General features: G+C 35.4%; 1 protein-coding gene across 1 annotated transcript in view; it reads right to left on the bottom strand.

The window, feature by feature from the left end:
• The window catches only part of BCKDHB (branched chain keto acid dehydrogenase E1 subunit beta), a 109,556-nt gene that overhangs the window by 66,663 nt on the left and 20,356 nt on the right, over positions 1-22,537 (bottom strand). Inside the window, exons 4-8 of the mRNA XM_030267500.4 lie at positions 20,040-20,173; positions 19,206-19,361; positions 15,139-15,247; positions 7,982-8,079; positions 7,077-7,187 (exon numbers count right to left, since the gene is read on the bottom strand). Coding sequence (XP_030123360.3) covers positions 7,077-7,187; positions 7,982-8,079; positions 15,139-15,247; positions 19,206-19,361; positions 20,040-20,173 — 608 coding nt within the window. The remainder of the gene's footprint in view (positions 1-7,076; positions 7,188-7,981; positions 8,080-15,138; positions 15,248-19,205; positions 19,362-20,039; positions 20,174-22,537) is intronic.

Below are 22,537 nucleotides of genomic sequence, written 5' to 3'. Positions count from 1 at the left end.
TAATGAATTTCAACATTATCTTTAGAAGTACAAAATTATTGCAGAAACACAACTACATTTTCATGGGGTAAAGGTTAATAAAGCACAAATACAAATAATCTACAGCATGTGAATCTTAAAAAAAAGTAGTTTAAAAGAGCAGCTGGCTCAACTAAGTGATAATGGCCAGATAAATAGCTACAGACATTTAAAGAAAGGCAATACTGTAGGGAAGCAATAATTATATCTATGGAAGAATGACTCATATGATTACCATCATGGAACGTCATCCCAACTTCCATTAGAATTCAATCAGCACCAATTGCAAGGAAAAAAAATAAATGCACATACTGGAGCCATAAAATAGTTTCTAACCATAGACTGTGCACCACTATCCATTTATTTGCATAAGTGCCTTTAAATCTGAAGGTTTTAATACATAATGTGAGCAAAAGGGAAAAGGTCTGATGAAGAACTGATGGACAGTATCATCAGCACTATACTTTATGTTAACACAAATGCCTTTTCTCTACCTATGGTTTTTACTAATCAGAGTCTTTCTCAAGTATCACTTGACAATATATAGGCAAAAAGACTGAGAACTATTATATTGAGAGGAAGAAAGGAAAAAACAGAATTATAAATAGACAGCACCTTGGCACTAAGGTACTTCCCTGAAAAAACAAGATGCATAGGAACAAAAAAAAAAAAAGACTTCAAAGCTTTCTTAAAACACAGAAGAACAAAGATATCAATAATTAGTTTCAAAATGGTTATGTAAATATTCTCATAATTTTAAAGTATCTGCTTCCAAGTATGGTTCCAGCGTTCTACTTCTGGAAGCCAAGCAAAAGTCCACTGCATGCTCTAGCTACTCTAGAAACTACAAGACCAAAAGACACAAGTTTCTTATGGAAACAGTGACAAAATTAACTGTCATCATGCAAGCAGTACAACTTTAATCATATTTTATAGGTACAAGATCCATTCAATAAGAAATCCATGGAGCAACATGTAAAATGGCAAAAGATCAAGAACAGATAGCCAAGAAACATAAATCTGATCCCAGGATACCTGTGCTACAATTGTACAGTTCAATGCCTGGTGAGTGTAGTTAATGCATAAAAAATCCACATCAGGGTTGCTGATCTTGATTTTCCTTTTATTCACAGTCCAAATAGATGAAGTAAAGTTAAAGGAATGGAACAAGCTGGTAGATCTATAGGTCTGCTAGGACATGCTGCCTAGTAAGTATAGGACATGAAAGATGTACTACTGAAAATTAGTCACTGATGACATCTGACAAAAATGCCACTTGTGCATTAAGGATAATGCTTCAACACATGCTGGAAACAAAGGCTCCTGTCAAGAGCCTAGATGGAAAACAGGCACAGAGTTTGCCCAATCTGTATTACCCACTGGTTCTTCTGTGGAACTCTGTATTTCTTTTGCTCACATTTGCTCTTTCCAATGAGTAGCAGATGTATTTGCAGCCTGACAAGCATTTTTGCTGACCTCCATGAGGGGTCTGCAGAATCCTTCCTGAAGAGGAGCAAAGTACCATGGAGTACCCAGAACTACACACATGCCTTTTTCACTTGACTGTAGTATAGTGTCCTAAGAAGCTAATTCTATTCTCAACATTTCTTTGCATGAAGGTAGCAACCATTCAGAGACAGTTAAGATGACTAATTAGGTATCACTGTACATGGCGAATACTTGCCTTCTAAACAATTCAAAAGTATAAAAATGTGCATTTGCATTAAAACGGCAGATTGATACCAACTGGTTCAACGTTTAAATTAACATTCTTGCCTTAATTCAGAGTGAAAAAACTACAGTAACTTGCCCAGTCCTTTAAGAGTGCTTAATCCTGAGCTAGATTTCCTAATTCCAGTAACACACATTTTTCAGTATAAAAGCCACAACAACTACAGACTATTACCCTGAATGTGACCAATGAAGCACTGGGAAGTGTGCCATGGGCTTTTTAGTCGATACCACATCACCCAGCAGTTCATACACAGGAAAGTCCACACAGCCTAATCTATTCAAAGTATCCAAGCAAATCTGTTAAGTATAGTGAAGGAAATAAAATTTCTGTTTTAAAGTGTCATTTCTGAAAGGGAGAAAGAGGTTTTTTTAAGCAGTTTTGTGGCTTATAAATAGCCACTTTCATAGATATTTCATATATCACTCATATTTCAGTTTTCTGAGCAGTGTCCTTCACGGCAGCTTAGTCTTTCAATAATAACACAGCAAATCAATCAAGTAGTGGAAAAGTGTCATCTGTCTGGATTAGATACTGACATCTTTGCTGTGGCTGCACTAAATGCAGATGTCTGCATGCACATGCAACAGCTGGGGAGTCAGCAGGGCATTCAAGGCAGAGGCTTCTTTATCAGCAGGGTATGTTGAGAAACACAATCATTTCATGCATTCGTGTTTACAGGTGAAGGTATAATGGAAAACAAATCACTGCTGATCCCAGCCCACTTATACATGAATGAAATACACAGATGTAGGATGTTAATGTTAGAATCAGCACAGGGAAAGCATTCTCTCCCTCAAAAAAATAAAAAAAAATAAAAAAAAAAAACAACAATGCTATGGACAGTTAGTTCATCTCTCTGAGTTACAACTGCTGTACGACTTATACTCCAGTCCTAATGAATAAAACAAAAGCTTTAGTCAGAATCAGTGAAGATTGTCAAAGTAAACAAGAGACCTAACAAATTTCTCACTGACCACAATGACATTGTGCTTTGAAAATGTATACATAGACAAGCCTTTGCTGTTACACTTCCTAAGGAAGAAGCTAAGGTAGCATATACTCCTTAAACAAGCTTGTGTCACTTTTCTGACACATAACAACAAAACCTTTTAAGCTGATTTATACAGCTACATATTGGGAGTTGATGTTGGGTTTACTTTCAATCCTGCAAGGAAAAAGCACGTTTGCTTTTGCTTCCTGTCTCATTCAGAAGCAATATACTGGGAGTCTGTGCATGTACAATCTGTACTATCTACCCCATTTTTCTTGCAAAAGATCTTAGAAAGATTACAGATCAGCATGCATTTTAATGTACAGAAACATATATAAAACACGGATTCTTTGCTTTTATCCTAGTAAAAATGTCAGGTTTTTTTTTAAGCTACTTATGTCCTTTATGTCAGCAGCAGTTATCATTTGTCAGCTACAAAATTAGAGTTCAATTTGCCTCACCTAACTTTACTCTAGTAAAATTACAGTCTCCCTTTTTTTTTTTTTTAGACCAAACCTTTAAACCATGACAATTCCAGAGGCCAATTCATCTCATGAAGAAATAAGACTGCTGATGCACTTGTGGAAATATCTTGTCTCTAGAATAGCTCTATGAGCTCCTGAAACTAAGTCAACCTTCATTTCTCCTTCTTAGACATCTGAAGAGCAACAAAAGAAAAATGTAGCCCCTGTGTGCATGTTGACCCGTTCCAGGAATTGTAACAATAAAAGTTTCTATCACTGGTGGGATCCATTCAAAGTCCATGGTAGTCTGCTCCAGGCAGGTGCAACCTCATCTCCTCATGCAGATGACAAATGCTAACCTATTTCAAAACTGAGAAAAATCTCAAAGTATTAAAAATGCAAAGAAAATATCAGCAACATTAAAACAGCAATTTTTATTTATGCTCACTGTATTCATTCATGTTTCTCTCAGAGATATTTATTCACAAACGTGCTCATAGGAGCAGTGCTAAAAGCAGACACTTGACTAGAAGAGGCCTCTGCTGGCAGTTGTGAAGCACAGCTTCTCATAGTTCTAGAAAATATGAATTTTCATTACATAATTTTCTGTATCAAAAAAGGTACAGAAAGCAAACCAAGGAGTTAGATTTCCAGTGAAAATTTGCATATTACTGCTCATCTCCAAAGCACTAACAATTTCAGCCCATCCCTCTCCACGCCTACACCACAGCTGTCAAATTAAAGTTGCAGGTATTTCCAGCTTAGAATAAAATGACAGCCTTTACTGATCACAAAGGACACCATTCCCAGCAGTGAAACTGAGGGATGTGCTTTTACAGCAAAACCCAAAGTCCTGGTCTTCACCACCATGCAGTCTCCCATCAGCCATGGACCATGCATTCCAGCACCAGCAGAAGAGCAATAAGATTACAGTATATTATGTGCACCATCATCTGCATCCAACAGGACACAGAGACAATGGATGCATTTCAAACACATGTGTGACAAGGAAAAACAAAAACCTGGCCTAATGTTTATGAGTGCTGACACAAGTAAGTCACAGGCAAATAGTCAGACCTGTAGCAGCTGATAATTTTTTTATGGGTTGGACTGGAGTAAAAGCAATTCCACTATCATTTAAGAGCCCACAGAGAGAACATAAGCAGACCAATGGACAGCTGAGGACTTTCTCTGGAATGGCCAATTTTTCTACTGATCTTTTGGACCTTGACACTGGCATCTCAGGACGGGAATAACAAGTCACGTTACCCAGGCTGAGGGCGTAAGCCACTGTCAACTGCAACAGCTGCCACAAGCAGTTCCTCTTGGGCTGGAACTAGAGCAAGCAGCTAGAGCTGTAGTTCCATCCATCTGTTTACACTAGCAATTACCTTAAAAGCTATCCAAGATGCAAATTGAATTTAAAAAGTTTCAGTGTTACATAATGCAACCAACTAATGCACAAATGCAAACCACTAATTATTTTCAGCTGAGCAAAACAGACAAGATCTAAAGAAGAGAATTTAACATTTCTCCCATCAGATCAGCCAGCATACAGCCAAACTAACATAACAGCAGTGCTAACTAAAAACATTTACTGTTTGGTATTTATTATATCAAACAGCTGAACTGCCTAGCCAACAGCCACTATAATTTTTTTTTTTTAATTATTCTCTTAATTCTTAATAATAAACTTATTAGCAGATTTAAAGCAACAGGTCCATCTATTCCATCTTTTAGAGAGATGGAGAACCCCTCCTACAAGGAAACACTAAGAATTGGGATTGTTCAGTCTGGAAAAGAGAAGGTTTTGGGGTGACCTAATTGCAGCCTTCCTGTACCTGAAAGAAGCCTACAATAAAGATGGACAGAGACTTTCTACAAGAGCATGTAGTGGCAGAACAAGGGGGAAGAGCTTCAGACTGAGAGAAGGGTTATTAGATATTAGATTAGATATTAGGAAAAAAAAAAAAAAAAAAACTTCATTGCAAGGGCAGTGAGGCACTGAACAAGCAGTCCAGAGAAGTTGTGGATTCCCCAGCCCTGAAAGTGTTCAAGGCCAGCCTGGATGGAACTCTGAGCAACCTAATCTAATAGAAGATATCCCTGTCTATGGCAGGAGAGTTGAAACTACATGATCTTTTAAAATCCTTTTGGGCCCAAACCATTATATGATATTTTTATTTATCAAAAGATGCTCAGGACAGCACATGAGCTAAAAATCTTCATGGAATATCCAAATTTAAAAAAGATATTTGCAAAATATTGTACAACTAAAGCTCTGCACTTCCTATGCACAGCTACATTTTTTCCTCATGGCATTTCAGTGCAGATCCAACCCAGCAAAACAGACTTAACTGCTCTTTCAAAGAGATACTTTATTGTCAAATAATTACAGCTCAAATCTTCAAAGAAGGAAAAATAATTTGTAAAGGATTTATTATGGCCAAAATTTCACTTCATACTGATGACAGTAACTCAACACATTTCATTTTTTACGGCTAGAACTAGAAAGTACATCCAAGTAACAAGAAATACACTTCAAACAAAAAAAATTAAAATACTTCAACCAAGAAGATCAAATTTATATGAGACAAATCATAGCTACACATTTAAATACACAATTCGTAACATATCCACAACCAGACAGCAGAACGCAGCCAATAGCAAATGCACAACATAGATCTTTCCTCCCATAATCTATTCCATCCCATCCCACTGGCAGTCCCTCAGATAAATAAAACTGAGGAGAAATACAAGCTTTGCCATAGAGTAGCAGACCAGTGGTCCATCTTTCCCTCTATCATACTTAATGTGTTTATATGTTACCTGACCAGAAGCAAGGCCCTTACTAAGCAAACACAGAATGACAAAACACTTGTCTACACAATTGAGATATTCCAAGTATATAGAGTCCGGTATATGGCTGACCTGCCCTATTTAAACATCTCTACAATCTCAGTTAGCTGAATACAACACCATATTGCCTTAAATTAGAAACTGCAGGCAGATGAAGTACTTGATGGAATCACACAACTTTTTCCAAGCCCATGGCTGTTCTCATCCCTGTGGTTAACTCAGTACACTAGAGTTAGTAGGTCTGACTTAAGAAAGCTGCAGACATCTCTCAATCATCTGAGTAATTTTTTCAGGAGCATAAAATAAGCAAGTAAACCCAGGCTGAATTAGGACCCAATGAGTTGTTAGCCATGGTCCTGCAGGACTGTAGATTTGCCAGATTAAGGAGACACTCAGCTCTAGCAGAAGCAGTAAGTGTTCTGTTAGTGACATCAAAGACTTGCACAAAGAAGAGAAGCACGTCTTTGTGCTTTTGTGAATACGCACTTCTTTGTGCTTTTGTGAATACCCAGGAATTTCAAACTGGGTAGTCTGAGAAGAGTAAATGCTGATTTTTCTCCCCAACCCAAGAATTCATATACCTTAAATGAAAACATTTATTTTTAAAAATACAGATAAACACTAAGGCACAATACTGCAGACCTACAACTAGATGAAGACGTTAAACAGCAAGAAAAAAAAGATAAAAATTTTGCCAAAGACAGCAAGGATGTCAGAAAGACAAAGACTCAGAAATTGTAGAAAAGCAATTTTCAGGCAGAAGTCTGATTAAATCTGATTAACCCTCTGCTTGAAAGTAAAGAACATGTATTCTGACATTATTTTGAGCCCTGAAACATAATTCTCTTTCAATGCTAAAGCAAATGTCTGTTCCATGTAATGTGCATGTACTCTGCATTTATGATATAGAACAAAAAATACCGAACAATATATACAAAACAAAGCAAAAATGTCGGTCTTTTTAAAACAACCTAGGCTGTTTTTAAATTAATATGCATCACTTCCTTACCTTGCAAATAGTCTCTGTATCCCATGGTAAGATGGTTCTCAAATCAATAACTTCACAGGACACACCAAGCTTTTCTTGAGCCATTGCTGCCACCTCTTTGATCACATGTACCTGAAAAAGCAATGTATCATCACCAAATAATCTAAATTATGCAAATTGCTCTAAATTATACATATCGAATACAAGCAGTAATTTAACATATTACCTACATGTTGAGCAGAGATGTTTCTATTCAATAATAACCATTTAGTATTTAGTGTATACTTCTTATTTAGTACCTAATTATTCCCAGTATTTTAGCACTACTCCAAAAACTAAATTCACTGAAGAATCACTGAGAACAAAATTTGCTTTCTAGAGAAGTGTCTTTCAGTGAATAGTATCAGTCCTCACTATTTTTTTTTGTAATCAATTTGAATGAGTTTTAGAATTTTTTTGTTAGGACTGTAACTAAGCTAATACCCAAATACATCAGAGTAATGTATTTTAATGTAGCAGTCCCATGCAATCCTGCAAGAAGCAGGATTCATTAAGTACATTCAGAAATACTACACTGCACTACATCTGATCTTAGCTAAAAAGCCAAGAAACAGTTCAGTAGTCCCAGTAACTACTCTTTCTCTAACTTACTGAAACATAGCCAAGTAATCATCTCCAAAGCATTATCTTATAAACAGCTAGGAGAAAAAGTAGAATGTTAATTATAGTAATCAGATAATGCAGCATTTGCAATGCTGGTGTTAAACTGTGTGTTGGAAGAGCAATAATAATAAATGGTTGTAATGTCGTGCTACTGCTATATGCCTTGATTGTGGGGGTCAGGACTGGATATTTACAGGTAGTAGTAATTACTTTTTCTCCTAGCTTTGCTGGGTGACAAAATAGCTTATAAGAGAGTTACTGACCTGAGTGCCCCAAGCAACCATTGTCACATCATTGCCCGTCTGCAGCACCTCAGCTTGAGACAGTGGAATGTTGTAGGGCTCTACAGGAACTTGTTCCACTGAAAAAAGAGAAAGAGGGGAGAATAATTATTAGATTCCTTTATTAGTCAATATTATCCCATAAAAAACATGATTAAAATTTTTCTTCACTCTTAAAGCCATCTAAAGTAATAGATTAAAATTACTCTGAGTATGTTACTGGTGCCCAGTGACAGGATGAAGAGCAATGACCATAAACAAAACCAGAAAAAGCTTCACTTCAATATGAGGAAGAACTTTATGTTGAGGGTGGCAGAGCACTGAACAGGCTGCCCAGGTAGGTTGTGGGGTGTCCCTCTCTGGAGAAATTCAAAACCCACCTGAATGTGTTTCTGTGTCACCTGCTCTAGGTAACTCTGCCTTGGCAGAGGGGTTGGACTGGATGATCTCCTGACGTCCCTTCTATCCCTAACAATTGTGTGATTTTATTAGCATTAGACCAAAATAACTGAGTATTAGCATTCATTTCAAAGGTTCAATTCAAATTCTTTTTAATTAGACTGTTACACATATGTTCAGTGTAGAGTTTAATGTATGTTATATACCACAACAAGATTATGCATATATACACACGCAAAAGATAGTAATAAGTTCTGGTGTACATCAAGTCAAAATATCAGCATCAGATTTGGAAATGGACACTGCTACAGTTGATAAAAAATCTCAAGGAACCACTAATTTATCAGAATCCTTAATTATTCTAGTAATCATCAGAAGAGTCTTGAAATTATACTTTATTACTCAGACAAGAAGGATCATCTGTGCCAGCATCCTCCTGATGCTCCAAATATGGTGCTCTGCAGTATTATGTTTAAATTGAGGCAAAAAGTTTTCAGAACCTGTCGGAACTCAAAATGTCCCTCAGACATTTTTGGAGGTTCCAGGCCTTGGTCAGAAGCATTTTAGACCCTGGCAAGCAGCTGAGAACAGCTGTGATTTTGAGTTTGAACCATGGAATGAATTACCAACTTTGAAGGTGGAACAAGCAGTCACAGAGGGTTAGATGGTATAGTAAAAGTAGTTACAAATTAGAGGGTAAAATTTTTTAGTATTGTACAGGGGGGTTTTAACACCTGTACAGGGGGGTTTTACTTTGTACAGGGGGGTCAGGAGTTCTAAGATGGAGGAAAGTGGACCTGATCCTGTTCTTCCTCCTTCTTCTTCCTTACCTCCATGTTCTTGGTGATGTTGGCATTTTTCTATTGGTTTAGGCTGGGGACACACTGTTCAACGTAGATGATAGATATTGGCACATTATTGTAAATATAGTACACGTAATTTCTGGTATATAATGTTTGTACCATCCCACTGAGGGGCAGAGCCCCACACACTGCCCTGCAGGACAGAGCTGCGGCAGGGCAGCAGAACTTGTTATAGATAAGCAAGAATAAACAACCTTGAAAACAGCACAGATGAACTATGGCTTCTTCTTTGGCAGCGGGGCAGAAAGACACAGACTTTCTACAATCTCGGAATCACCAATACTCACAGATTCCGACAAGAACTTACATAGGGAATGCCAGCAAGAACTTCTGATTATAGCAGTTTTAAATAAGTCTAAATATTTTTTCCTTTAAAAATGTTACCTAGTCACCAAAAATACACCACAATTCAAGAGAGAAGGCAAGAGTTAGGCATTTCGTCTTCTTCTAAGACATTTAACATAGCTCCATTCAAGACTCATTTACTAGTTTTCAGCTGGAAAAATGTTAGGTCAGTTGTGCTAGTTTTGAATCAGTGCTCCAATGCACTATACATGGCATATACTGGTTTAATTACTAAAACTATGATTAAAGACATCTATATATCATATTTTAGAAGAAATACTGATTTTGATCTAAAGATGAACTTGTCTATGCACCAGCAATTGAAATAATATTTCTTGAAACATATTCTAGCGATAAGTAGGAAAAAAAAAAAAAAAGAGATCTTCTAAATACACAGAAACAATTTATAAAGAAAATGCCTTTTTTACTTATTTCATAGCTCATAAATACTTCTTGAGTTCCTGCTGAACAAAATTGCTTCTTGAAGTAACAATAAAGAATCGCCCTGAGTGATACCAATAGTGAAGTGGTTAATATTTTTCCTTCACTGTTATGGTAGATACAACAAAAGTAGAATGACCTAGGTTTTTTCCTGGCTTACAAGTTCCAAATGTGACTTCAAAAAATGAAGTTGCAAATAATGTTCAATCCTGGCAGACAATTTTCTTTTTTCTTGTTGATAATGATCTATAAATACCACGTATATCACAGAATCACAGAATGGCTGAGGTAGGAAGTAACCTCTGGAGATCACCTAGTTCAAGCATCCTGCTCTGTAATAATTTCTTTGAATAACAAGTGGCTAGAAAAACATAGGACTGGGAAAGAAAGGGAAAGAAATGCACATCCAGCAGTTGCTCACTGCACATTAGTGGCAGACCAGGTTTCTATGGATTTCACACATTGTACAACACTCAAGCAACAGAAAGAGATCCTGAAAGATAATTAAACCCACAACTACAGTAATTGGCATTGCATGACTGCTTTTGCCATGAAATGGTCACTTACATGAGACCTGGAGAACAAGAAACTTAAAAAGAAACCATGGGACTTTTGAGTGAAAACCCAGGATACTGACATGAGAAGGTTTTGAAGGGAGCAGGATAAGCCAGAGGAAGAACTGGAAGATGTACATGATACAGAAATAAAAGCTTTTTCACTGTGCAATGGTTTTATCCACTTAGGAAAATGAAATATAACATACAATTACACAAATTAACTAATTTCTTACTATAGCTGAACCATTTTGCAACAAAATGTCCATTAAATGAGCTCATCTATCATACCTGACAATTTAAAATAGAAAATTCAGCTTGTCAAAAATTTATAGAAAAGTACAATTTGGAAGGATTTTTCTTGATTGCTTTTGTAAAAACCCCTTTCCCAACTAATAGAGATGATAAATAGCATATGGAATTATTCTATTAATATTCTTTCATAATAATTATCTAATCCAGGATAACAGTGTTTACATACAAAGCAGTCTGTTTATCTATTACTAAAGAAATAAAGTACATGAAATCAAATGTTTCAAACACAGATTTCAAATACAGCAATTAACAAAAAGTTGTAATTAACAGTTAAAAAGGACCATGACAATTTTAAGAGGTTACAACATCTGTTGCATTTTCTAAAGGAGCAGTCTGAACAGCAGAAAGAAAATACATGTTTTCTCATCCTACCTGCCTTGTCTCTATAACAACCACTGATGCAAGTTGTATTTATTTCTACACCACCAATGTCATATATAGTACAATTAAATGAATCTGAAAAGGTCAAAAAACATCAGAGTAGGTTCTCCACAAGATGCCTAAACCTGATAATGTCAAGGTGACTCATCTTCTCCTTTGATTCATAACCATTATGTTCTCTTGACACTGCACAGACTGTTAACACTTTTTATAAATCAAAGCCCCCTTTTCCTTTTTAATTCAGATATTTTCTTAGTATCTCTGACATTTAGGGGGATGTCACTATGGCACCTTCAATAACATTATGATCTCGTAAGTTAAATAGCAACTCTCTGCGTGTACTTGCAGATTGAACTCTATATTTTTACTCAGAAAGTTTTACATTTCTTTGCTCCCTCCTAATATAATTGAAGGAAAATCAACATACACAATATTTCTGATAAACACTTGTATGGTTTTGTGAAAGAAGACAGCATCTGCTCCGCCAAGGGTGTCTAGACAAGGATCTTTACAATATAAATGGGGAAAACAGGAAGAGAGAAAAGGCATGGGGAAGAACACAAAGGGCCACAAACCTTACCAAAAAGGTTGAGGGTTGCAGTTACAGGAATCAATACTGCTCAGTCCCATTTATTGATAAGGGTATGGGGAATATGGGAGTGTTTCTTTCAGTAAAACTGTCTGATGGGATGATAAAGATAAAGGAGAAGCTGTAAACAAAATATGCAGACATATACCTGAAGACAAATGTGACTAAGACAAGAAATAAACCTTGCCAGGAACACTCAGAGAAGGTTAAAAATTTTTGGTGGTTGGAATGGAGGGGGAGTGGGATTTTTGTCATTATTTTTGTTAGGTTTTTTTTGTTGGTTTTTGGTTGGTTTTTTTTTTGCTTGCTTGTTTAAACAAAGCATTATTAGCTTCAGGCCCCCTGAATAAGGACAGATACCCTGTTTTTTAAAGACTATCCCACCTACAGTTTCTTTTCAGCTGTAATTTCAAATACATCAACAACTCTAAACAAAATATCATGGACAAATATTTAGAGGACTCATAGGAAGAAAGAGAAGTCCATTAGAGGAAAATGACAAGACTCAAAAGCCTACATTAATTTTACAGATAGAAAACCTTCTTTCTCATTAACATCCTCAATACCTTAATTTTTCAACTAAGTCCCTACACACCCACTGTAACATCAGTCACAAAGCTCTCTGAACAAATATGTCTATTCACAAGAAGCTAAAGAAAAAAATAGCTATGGAAGGGGCAATATAATTTCATTATTCAATTACTGAGCCATCATCATAGAAATAAAGAAAATTATTTCTATCTGGAACAACGAGATCACAAATCTTAGGTGAAGTATTATACCATGCTAAAAAAGAAAAAAAGAAAAAAGAAAAAAAAAAAAGCTAAATTAAGTAATAGAGGAGAACGGATACCATTTTGTGTTCTTGTTTTGGAAAGCCTGCATGTTCCCAGCCTTCAGAAGACCTTGTACTGTTTTGAGACACTAATGGAAAGACACAATAAATACAGACATAGTTCAAGCTTACTGTCTAAGTCAATTTCTGAACCTGTATGATTTTCTTTCTCCTGCTGGAATCAACACACTCACACGGGGTATTGTAAAAATTTTCTCTAGGAAACACAAGAAAGTCACATTTTTAAAACCCTTCTTTCCACCATTTATCTTATTCTTGTTTACCAGCCAGGCTTGTGTCTCATTGCTGCTGCATCTTGATCTTATCAATCATGTTGGCCCTGGTCCATTTCTGAATTCACCAGGCCACCTGGTTTCTATGGTGGAATTACTAAAAACCCTGACTGTGGCCAGGAGTATAAGAATGAACTCTAAGAGAGATCAATTTTATATAGAAGAAACTCTCAGACAGCAGCCATCTTCCAGTCCAAGCTGACCCAACCCACAAAGGATAGTAAAGATGACAAACTAATGAAAACACAGAGAAAGTTTACAGCAAAAATAAACAGAACATAAAAACCAATCCATTAGTAAAATATTCCTGCTTTACATTGTAGAAATAATAAAATATTTGTGCAGATGAAAGAAGTTACCTGTTACAATCCTCTCTGTCATATGTACATATAGTACATTTGTTGATGCAAATGTACTATAAATTTCAGCTTACACCACTAAACTGATGTTCTTGGAAATTATAAGACAAAAAATATTGGTAAAGTCTCTGAAAAATAGCCATCAGAACACAGCAGGAAATCACTGTCTTTCAGAAATTACCAACAACAGCAACACTGCAGCTGGTTACTGACCAGCACATACATCACATTAAACACTATTTCATCACATCTTTACTCAAGATATCCATCACAAGCCTGATTTATGTTCAATAAATGATTCAGCAGTTGCTTTACAAGTCACTTCCTCAAACACAAAAACCTCCCTATATTCTCAAAAGCTATATGATACTGATATGCAGCTTTTCATGCCAATATGAAAGCAAGTATTTTATTAACTCTAAAGTCTATACTTGTGACGTGTAAATACTGGGGGGAAGGGGAAGAAATAAAGGCCTACTCATACTCAAGTTAATTTTTCAAACTACTTCCTCTAAATGAATGGACAGAGGCCTTTTATTTGAATTTTAGTAAGCCCTCAAAACCCACTGAACTTAAGGAATGCAACACCCCTACGGATACATCACACCCACCACACTAAAAACAGCTGCACTTTTAAATTTACATTGCTAACGGGATTTCTGGGCCTTTTTTGAAAATATAAAAGCAAATAAGCAGTTTTACCAAATATCCTATTTGATCCTGAATTATAGTACTATTTTGTGTAGTTTTGATGTCTGTTTTCTAAATTTTTCACTTATTACTGCCTCTCTAGGAAGAGGATAAATTTACTGACAAAATGGATGCACTCATGGAAAACTGATGTTAAAAGGTCCAAAGCAAAATAGAAACATTTTGTCTGTAACTCAAATTCAGCCAAGACAGAGTCAACTTATAAACTGGACTGATGGATCAAACATAGTTTGCATATAAAGCCACAGGACAAGGAAATGCTACTGGTAGGTCAGGGCTTCAGTTCTATTTTATCAGTCGCTCATCCTATTTCTCTGCCTGTCTCCACATACAAAATTTTTCATCCATTTTCTGTTCTGTCAAGTTTCTCTAGTCCAAAGAAGTAACAAGTTAATTTTTAGAAAAAATTACAACACCATCATTATCAATTTCCACTGTTCCAATACGTTAGCATAACTGAGAGTTGTTAAAACTACTCTGAACCAGAAAGTTCACTATGACTAAAAACAAAGTAATGGCAATCACATTTCCTTTCAAATAAGGTTGAAAGCTAAATGAGGAGATTTTGAAGATTCTTAGAAATTAAGCATTTCAAAGAAATTTTAACTTTGCGAAAATGGCGATTGTGGGGCTCAGTTTTTTAGGAAAAATAAAACTGATCTGGGAACTTATTTTAGTATTTAGAGTTACCACAAGAAAGCATTTCAAATTCTGCCAAATTTATATAGGAACTTGATAAAGAATAATACCTCTTATTTCTACTTCTTTTGTTAATCTTAGGCTGTAGAGCATTCCACTTTCAAAGCTAAATGAGCATAAATCAGATGGTAAATATTCTTATATATTATTCTATAAATTATGTTTGCAGTCAAACTTTGAGAATTTATTCAGCTTTCAAAATTCCTCTAAAAACCCAACCCACAACATAGCTAGAGCCCAAACAATAGTCAAGACTTCTACTGAAGCATTGTTTTAGCTGTGACTATTAACATGCATGTGCAAAAAACCCCAAACACTGTTGCTTTATTGGAAAAAACAACATGCAAATCTTTACCTGCAGCTCTGTAAAGTATTTTAGGTTCAAAGAATATACATGGATTTTTGTCCTCTATGCATGACAGCAGCAATCCTTTGGCCTGCAGAGGACTCCTTGGAATAACAATCTGTAAATATATTTTTAAATAGTTAAGTAGTTAAAATAGCAATTCTGCTAGAAATTTCCTCAATAATACTTAAAACTAAGCAATCATTTGCTTTAAATAAATCTACGTACAGATTGAGCTGTTCTTACAAAGTGAATTGACATCAGTGCTTCATTATTAAAGCACACTCCAAATTTTGAATTTTATTTTGTTCATTGATGAAGCTTTAATAGCTCCTCTCTATACAGTGATTTAAATACTAAGCTACTGTGCTCAGACAAGGTAGAACTAACATCCTAACAGTAACATTTGAGGTAAAAAGGAATGTCAGTCAGATTAATATACACATATACATAAAGTTAGTAAAATTAGCATAGATGTACAACAAAAAAAATGCAGCTGAGTGATCCTCAGTTACTTAGGTAAAGACTCATTAGAACAGACCTTAAAGGTATTCAGACTTAGTCCAGTAAGTTTTGAAGGCTACAAAATGAAATAGTTACTTAAAGATTACTTTCTTTGCTTATGATGGAAGCTTGAAATTTGTTAATTTTTAAATAAGTAACCAATAAATACCTTAAATCATTATCAAGCAAAAAAAAAAAAACCAAAAAACTAAGGCCTCCAGATGTAATCCAAAAACTTGGAAGGAAACAGTATAATTCATTTGCCAATAGAAGAGTTAACTTTGGATGATCTAAGAGAATTTCAATTATGAAAAGAAAATTACCAAATTATCGCAGTTTAAATGAAAATAGAACCCAAGAGCCAAATTCCCTCAAATCAGAAGAACCAAGTAATTTCCATCCCAGAGACCTCAAAGAGCTAGAACATGCAGCATGAAGTCTATCAGCAAATCCTTTTATAGCTATTAAGTTAGAAGTCACTGAAAACATAAGTTCAAGCACTTAAAAAAAAAAAAAAAAAAAACCCCAACATTTTAACTACAGCCATGGCTTCAAAATATATTTTGAGAGTAATATTTATTTACATAAAAATAATATAAAAGAGTGAAAACACAATCTAAGTCTCCTACTACATTAAATTAACTTGAGAAGTGATTTTTCTAAACAAGGGAGAAGCAGTTTATTAATATTTCACCAAAGCATTTGGTAACAGATACATGGGAAATTACCCATGGATGTCACCAGTACAGCTCCTTAGGAATGAATCATTTTTAGGACAGACTTTGTTTACCTTATTCATTCATGATGTTAAGTCAGAACATGGTGATGAAGACTATTCCAAAGCTGGAAGTCATTACACTAGAGAGGATTATACTAAAAAGACCCAGTTCACAAAAACAAACTGATAAATACATACCCAAAGTCACATGTATAAGGACTAAATTTTTGTTACAGATTTAGAACTCAGGAGTAGAAATTCAGATGTGAATTTATTATCTGCTCAAAAGATGACTAGCATACTATGCAGTTAAGTCCTAAAAAAAGTAACAACATAGCCAAGGAACTGTTAGTGCTATTGCAAAAATTGCTGCTAGAAACTCAACTGGAGTACTTTATGATTCTTTCAACCATTTGAAAAGAAAATGAATGAAACAGATGTCAAAAGAGTTCCAGATACTGTCAACATTTCTTTGATACTTTGATTTCTTTAGTCTAACAAAAAGACTAAAGAGAATACAAGTGTTTTAGGATATAAATGGGATGGTAAAGGACAGATAAGTTAAATATACAAGCTTGTCAAGAATAAAATTAGGCTGGAAATTACAAAGAAAGCTTCTAACCATAAGAGAAGATATTCGTACAATGGAATGCAGAGAATCAGTATTAATGTCTTCCATGTACACCCTCACAACAGTGGACAGAAGATAAAACCACCCAGTAGTGTTCTCAAACCCCAAAAAGCTTTGCCCAAGTACCAATGACCACAATCCTTCCCCTAAATAACCAAAGTTATACAAATCCCCCTTGGCTTGAGCAATCTAAACTCTACCTGCCACTTAAGAAAAACATAAAATAAAAAGCCAGAAGCCTTTCACAAAGTTTAATAAGAGGGTTGTTTTGAAAGCCACTCATTCCAAAGATCAAACCCTACTCTTCTCAGCATGTAAGACATTGACTTTCCTCCTGTAATATGAAGAAAGTGTGCTTAGATATGGGACATTTGAAAATGCATCTGAAACACCAGTTCATTTTAACTTCTTTATTTCATTTTTAGGGGTCAGGATTATTCACAAATACCTGCAATCTTGAAACATTATGAACTGTACCAATAAACAGCTTTGCAAAAAATATTAAAGGAATAACATTGTTTTCAAAAAGCAATAATACTCAAAAGATAGAGACTAAAACACTTCTCTGTGCACAAAAAACTAGAAGATTGCTCCATCAGTTCCACAGAATTAATGTGCCTTTACCTTTGACTGAGATGACAGATCTCAGTGGTAGCAACCTATTTTAGCATTTTACCCAAGGAAAAATGAAAGAAAGTGGAAAACCGGCACAAAGATCAGAGGTGGGAACAAAGAAATTATATTACACGGAGTGACTAAATAAAATTCTGACTTCCTAACTTGTTGATAAGACTAGCCATCAGTCTAGGTAGTTGGTATGAATCAGAAAGTGTATTAATCATCAGAGTGGACCACTAAACTTCATCCTCTGGTTTAGTATACAAAAATTTGACATTGACCTACAAGATCAGCAGAAATTAGCTGGACCTGGAGTCAGTATTTTATTTATCTAAGCTATGTTTTGCTTTAATACAATAATAAACTACTTTAGTTTTAAACAAGCTCTAGAAAACATTTGATTCAATAACCTGGCAAAAGACTTTGTAGATTGCTTTCGTCTGTAATCAGGGAATACTTTCAATCTCAGAAGAGGACCTCAAATACCATAAAGAGCACTCAAAGACAAGAATGTATCTCATTCATCAAATATAATGAAATAAACTGTGAATAATACAGGGTTTTTTATTTAAGAGAAGAACAAGTAGGAGAAATGGCTATGGCCTCCCTGCAGATGAGTAATAACTGAAGCTTTAGGACACCAAAATCATTAAGAGACAACAGTATAAACAGCACATAAACAATGAACATGTCTTTAGACTACAAATACTGGTTCTGCTTAAATCTTCCACATTAATCTGGCATGAGTCATTGCTTAATGGGCTGGATGCCAGCTAACCCAGAAGTACAAGTTCACAGACAAAAATTAGGTCAGGAAAAAACAGAGAGCCTGACAAACAGTGCTCTCTTGATCTGAGATTATTAGATCCTGCACTTCGCTTTCTCTAAGAAAGTTATCCACCTAAGCACTAAGCATCTTCACTTCAAGGGAAGCCACCATTTCAGGCAGAAAGCTTGCCCGAAGTTCTCACTCAGAGAATCACCAAGCAGTTGAGTTTGGCAAGGACCTCCAGAGGGTCATCTGGTCCAATGCCCTTGACCAAGCAGAGCCATGCAGATTCAGCTGCCAGGAACCATATGCAGACAAATTCTGAGTACCTCCAAGAATGGAGACTCTGCAAACTCTCTGGGCAATCTGTGCTTCCTCATGTTCAGAAAGAACCTCTGGTCTTTCAGTTTGTGCCTGCTGCTCACTTCTGTCTTTCATATAAATTAATTCAATAATGCACTTGAGAGATGCAGAAATTAAAAAATAAATTAAAAGGAAAGTACTAGTTACTAGGTAGTACTACTAGTACTAAGTACTTAGTTAGTTTTAGGTTCTCTACTATACTGTACACAAAACTATGTAAAATATGTGTTTGTAGCTCAAAAAACAGACAAATACAAAGTGATGTGTACCAAAGATTGCTTCATTAATGGCTATAAATTTTCAAACATTTAACAGAGTTTAGGTTTTCTGATAGTTTTTAATTAACATATTCAGATATTTTGTTGTGGATTGACATCTACTCTTCTTCCCCTGTCTGCACCCAGAGTCATTGCTAGTCAGGTCCATTACAAAACAAACAAACAAAAATCTTCATAAAATAAGAGTTACTATACCTTTATTCCTGGACAGTGAGCAAAAAAGGCTTCTGGGCTTTGAGAGTGATATAGTGCACCATGACCGACACAGCCCCATGGTGCTCTAATGGTGAGGCTTCCACAATTGAATAGATCTCCAGAGCGGTAACGATATTTTGCTGCTTCATTTACAATCTGGGAAGATTTATATATAAAAATAACATTCAGTCCAATACCGCTATTTATGCATCAAGACACTTCAATACATGCAATGTAACTACATCATCTGTTCCATGGGATTCAGAGGATGAAATTGGAAGCAAAGGAATACTGTAAGTCAGCACAAAGAAAATCTTTTTCCAAGGCAAATAAACCAATAATTTATTGTGCTCAAGTTAGATGCCTAAGCCTCAGGGGTAGCTTTATAACCCAGTTGTTTCATCATTCTATACTGTCAGTCAGCCCTGTCTAGATCTGTACTTTGTCCTGTGGACACATGGCCAGCTGCAGCTGTATGTAGAAATGAGACTGTAATCAGAAGACATAGGCTGTTGAATTTATGGCTGCTGAAGCCAAAACAGCCACAAAACCAAAAATTAAAACAAACAGTCATTTGCCTCAAACCAGATCTTTAATTTCCATTATTTAATAAGCCTTCAAATTGGCCATGGTACAATTTACTGTTTAGAATACAGCACTAGCACTGTTTGCAGTTTACGCCTGTTTACCTAAAGCATGCATAAATATTAGTAATACAGTTGTGGTTATATTTGCAAAAATTATATATTCAAACCAAGTACTAATGCTAACAGAAGAGTAATTTAAACAGTTGTAAGATTTATTTTAACTGCTCTCAAATTTCTTAGTACTAACCTGATCAAATGCTGGAAAAATGTAATCTGCGAATTGAATTTCTGCAATGGCTGTAGCACCTGTAACAGCAATTCCAATACCAAAGCCAACAATTCCTTGTTCACATAAAGGGGTGTTAAAAACTCTGTCTTTACCTATATTAAAAAAAAAAAAAAAATTCCTTTAATACAACCAGCTCTAAGTGAAAAATATTGTTCCAGAAATATTTTACTTATAAACAAGTCAGATACAATTAAGCACAAGGCTGTTTAGATGGGCTTTTTTTTAGGTGTAACAACAAAAACTATCCATTATAGGTATACTTGAACATGCAACAACTCAGAGAAAGAAAAGGAGAAACTAAATGAAAGTTAAGAACAGTTTCTGTAATTTACAACATTCTGAACACTTGAAGGAAAATTTGTTCTGACATATTCAACGTGACTTAAACATGCATACCCCCCATGCTTATATGGGAGTGAACAATACTTACATGCATTTTTTAAAGTTTACAATAAATATAGATCTTGTTTCTTCCTTTTTTTCTTTCCAGGCACTGACAAGTAACTGTCCCTACTCAAAGGCAGGCAGATGTCCAGGAGCACCTGTACAAAAGCACACTGCCTCTTGTCCACACTCCCCAGCAGCAGTGCCCATTCTTAACACTCTTCTTTCCCAAGGTAAGGACACATTTACATAAGTTGCTTTGTCTCCAAGGAACTGCAGTTCCTGCTACAAACCCAAAACATTTGATTTCATTTCTTCCCTATGGGAGTGCAAAAGGTTACTTTAGTCCTGAAATATTTCTGTGCCACAGTAAATTCAGATGCCATATATGCATCAAATAGATGGTTGCACACAAAATTGTTCAGGTCATGAAATAAAAAACAAGAAGGAGTAGGAAGAAGATGAAATACCACTACTAATATCCTGTATAAGACATATTTACAATATTTGCCAGCAGTAATTTTCTGCCAAGGGAGTACAGCAGAAAAATCTTGGTCTACTATTAAATCTTCCCTTTAGAACACTGGGTAGACAGTAGGTTTCTATAGGAATCCATCATGCATGAAAATGCCAAGACTTCAAATTGGATGGAAAAAATGTGCATGGTGCACACCAGTGGCTATGAAATAAATTATATAACAAAATAACCATGAAAAAACTAACCAAACAAACAGACTAAACTAATAAGTGGGAAAGCTGTTACTACAAGGACTTCTAATTTCAGTATCTGTAAGTTCAACTATAAAAAGGAAAGCTAACATTTTTCAGAAAGGTATGATTAGGGAAAAACCATTGTCCAAGGCTGTATTTGCAATACACTAAAGAGAGGTATGTTTTACAAATCTTTAAAGGACACATCTTTCATTTTTCACATGTCACCCAGTGCACCACTCTCACCAATTGTATCCTGTCCATATGCATGTATGTGTATATATATAGCAGTGAATACATTTTTGTCTCTCTCTGCTTTCCTTTTTTTCCCTCCACTAGGAACATTCATTTAAAGCAAGTAAAAAAAGAAATGCCATCAAATGATGCTACAATATTGGTGGCATCAGTGAGGCTACACAAGCCAACATCATGTCCAAAGAGCTGCCACAATTGCAGGACACACCATACAAGATTTCTCATACAAGAAAGTGGAAACAAAGAGAATCCAAGATTAATTCTTCCCCTACAGGGACTCTTCATTGTGTAAATTTTTCTCATTCCTGAAGGCGCTGTAATCTCAGTTCCTATATTGAATTCTCCGGTGCACTGTCTCCACTGACAGACATCATGGCCAAAAAAAAAAAAGGAAAATAAAGTTCCTGTGTAAATGTGCAGCTGTCTGAAGCCTTACCATCACAATTGTGAAGGTGCAGAAGCCCTGTACCCACGTCCATCCGTAACACCATAAACACTTGGTAAACACTTCCTTCCCTCTCTTTTATTTATCTAGCCTACCATGAATTAGCCATCTTGATTCCCTTCTCTTGCACTGACACAATTAATTTTAACTTAAAACAAATCTTATTTTAATAAACTAAAACTGTATTAACATTATGAAGATATTTGGTAATGTTCCTTATTTTCTTTCTACTTTCCTGCTTCTTATAAGTTCATTTTATAAGATCACCATTTATAAGATCACTATTTTTCACTTGCTTAAAGGATATTTTGATCTAAGACTTATAGCTTACCTAACCTTATTCTTTATTAATAGATTTTTCAGAGTACACTGAAATAGCCTAATAAACAGGTTCCATAAATAAATAACCCTCACACAAAAATTGGAATGTATTTAAACAGTCCTGTAAAATGAGCTTTTAATTAATAACAAAATTTATAAATAAATACAAACCTGAAAAATAATTCTTTAATATCATTTTAGGGTGGTGAATTAATTTAAAAGCATGTTAACCCCACCACACTAGCATGTAACACTAGAATTCAAAATATAAAATACATACTAATAAAACTGCTGAAATACTAATAAAATATTAAATTAGAGGTATCATACTGCTATAAAT

This window comes from Taeniopygia guttata, chromosome 3 (genome assembly GCF_048771995.1).
Source record: "Taeniopygia guttata chromosome 3, bTaeGut7.mat, whole genome shotgun sequence".
Taxonomy (NCBI): Eukaryota; Metazoa; Chordata; class Aves; order Passeriformes; family Estrildidae; genus Taeniopygia; species Taeniopygia guttata.
The sequence above is the reverse complement of the archived record's forward strand: the minus strand, read 5'-3'. Positions and strand labels throughout refer to the sequence as shown.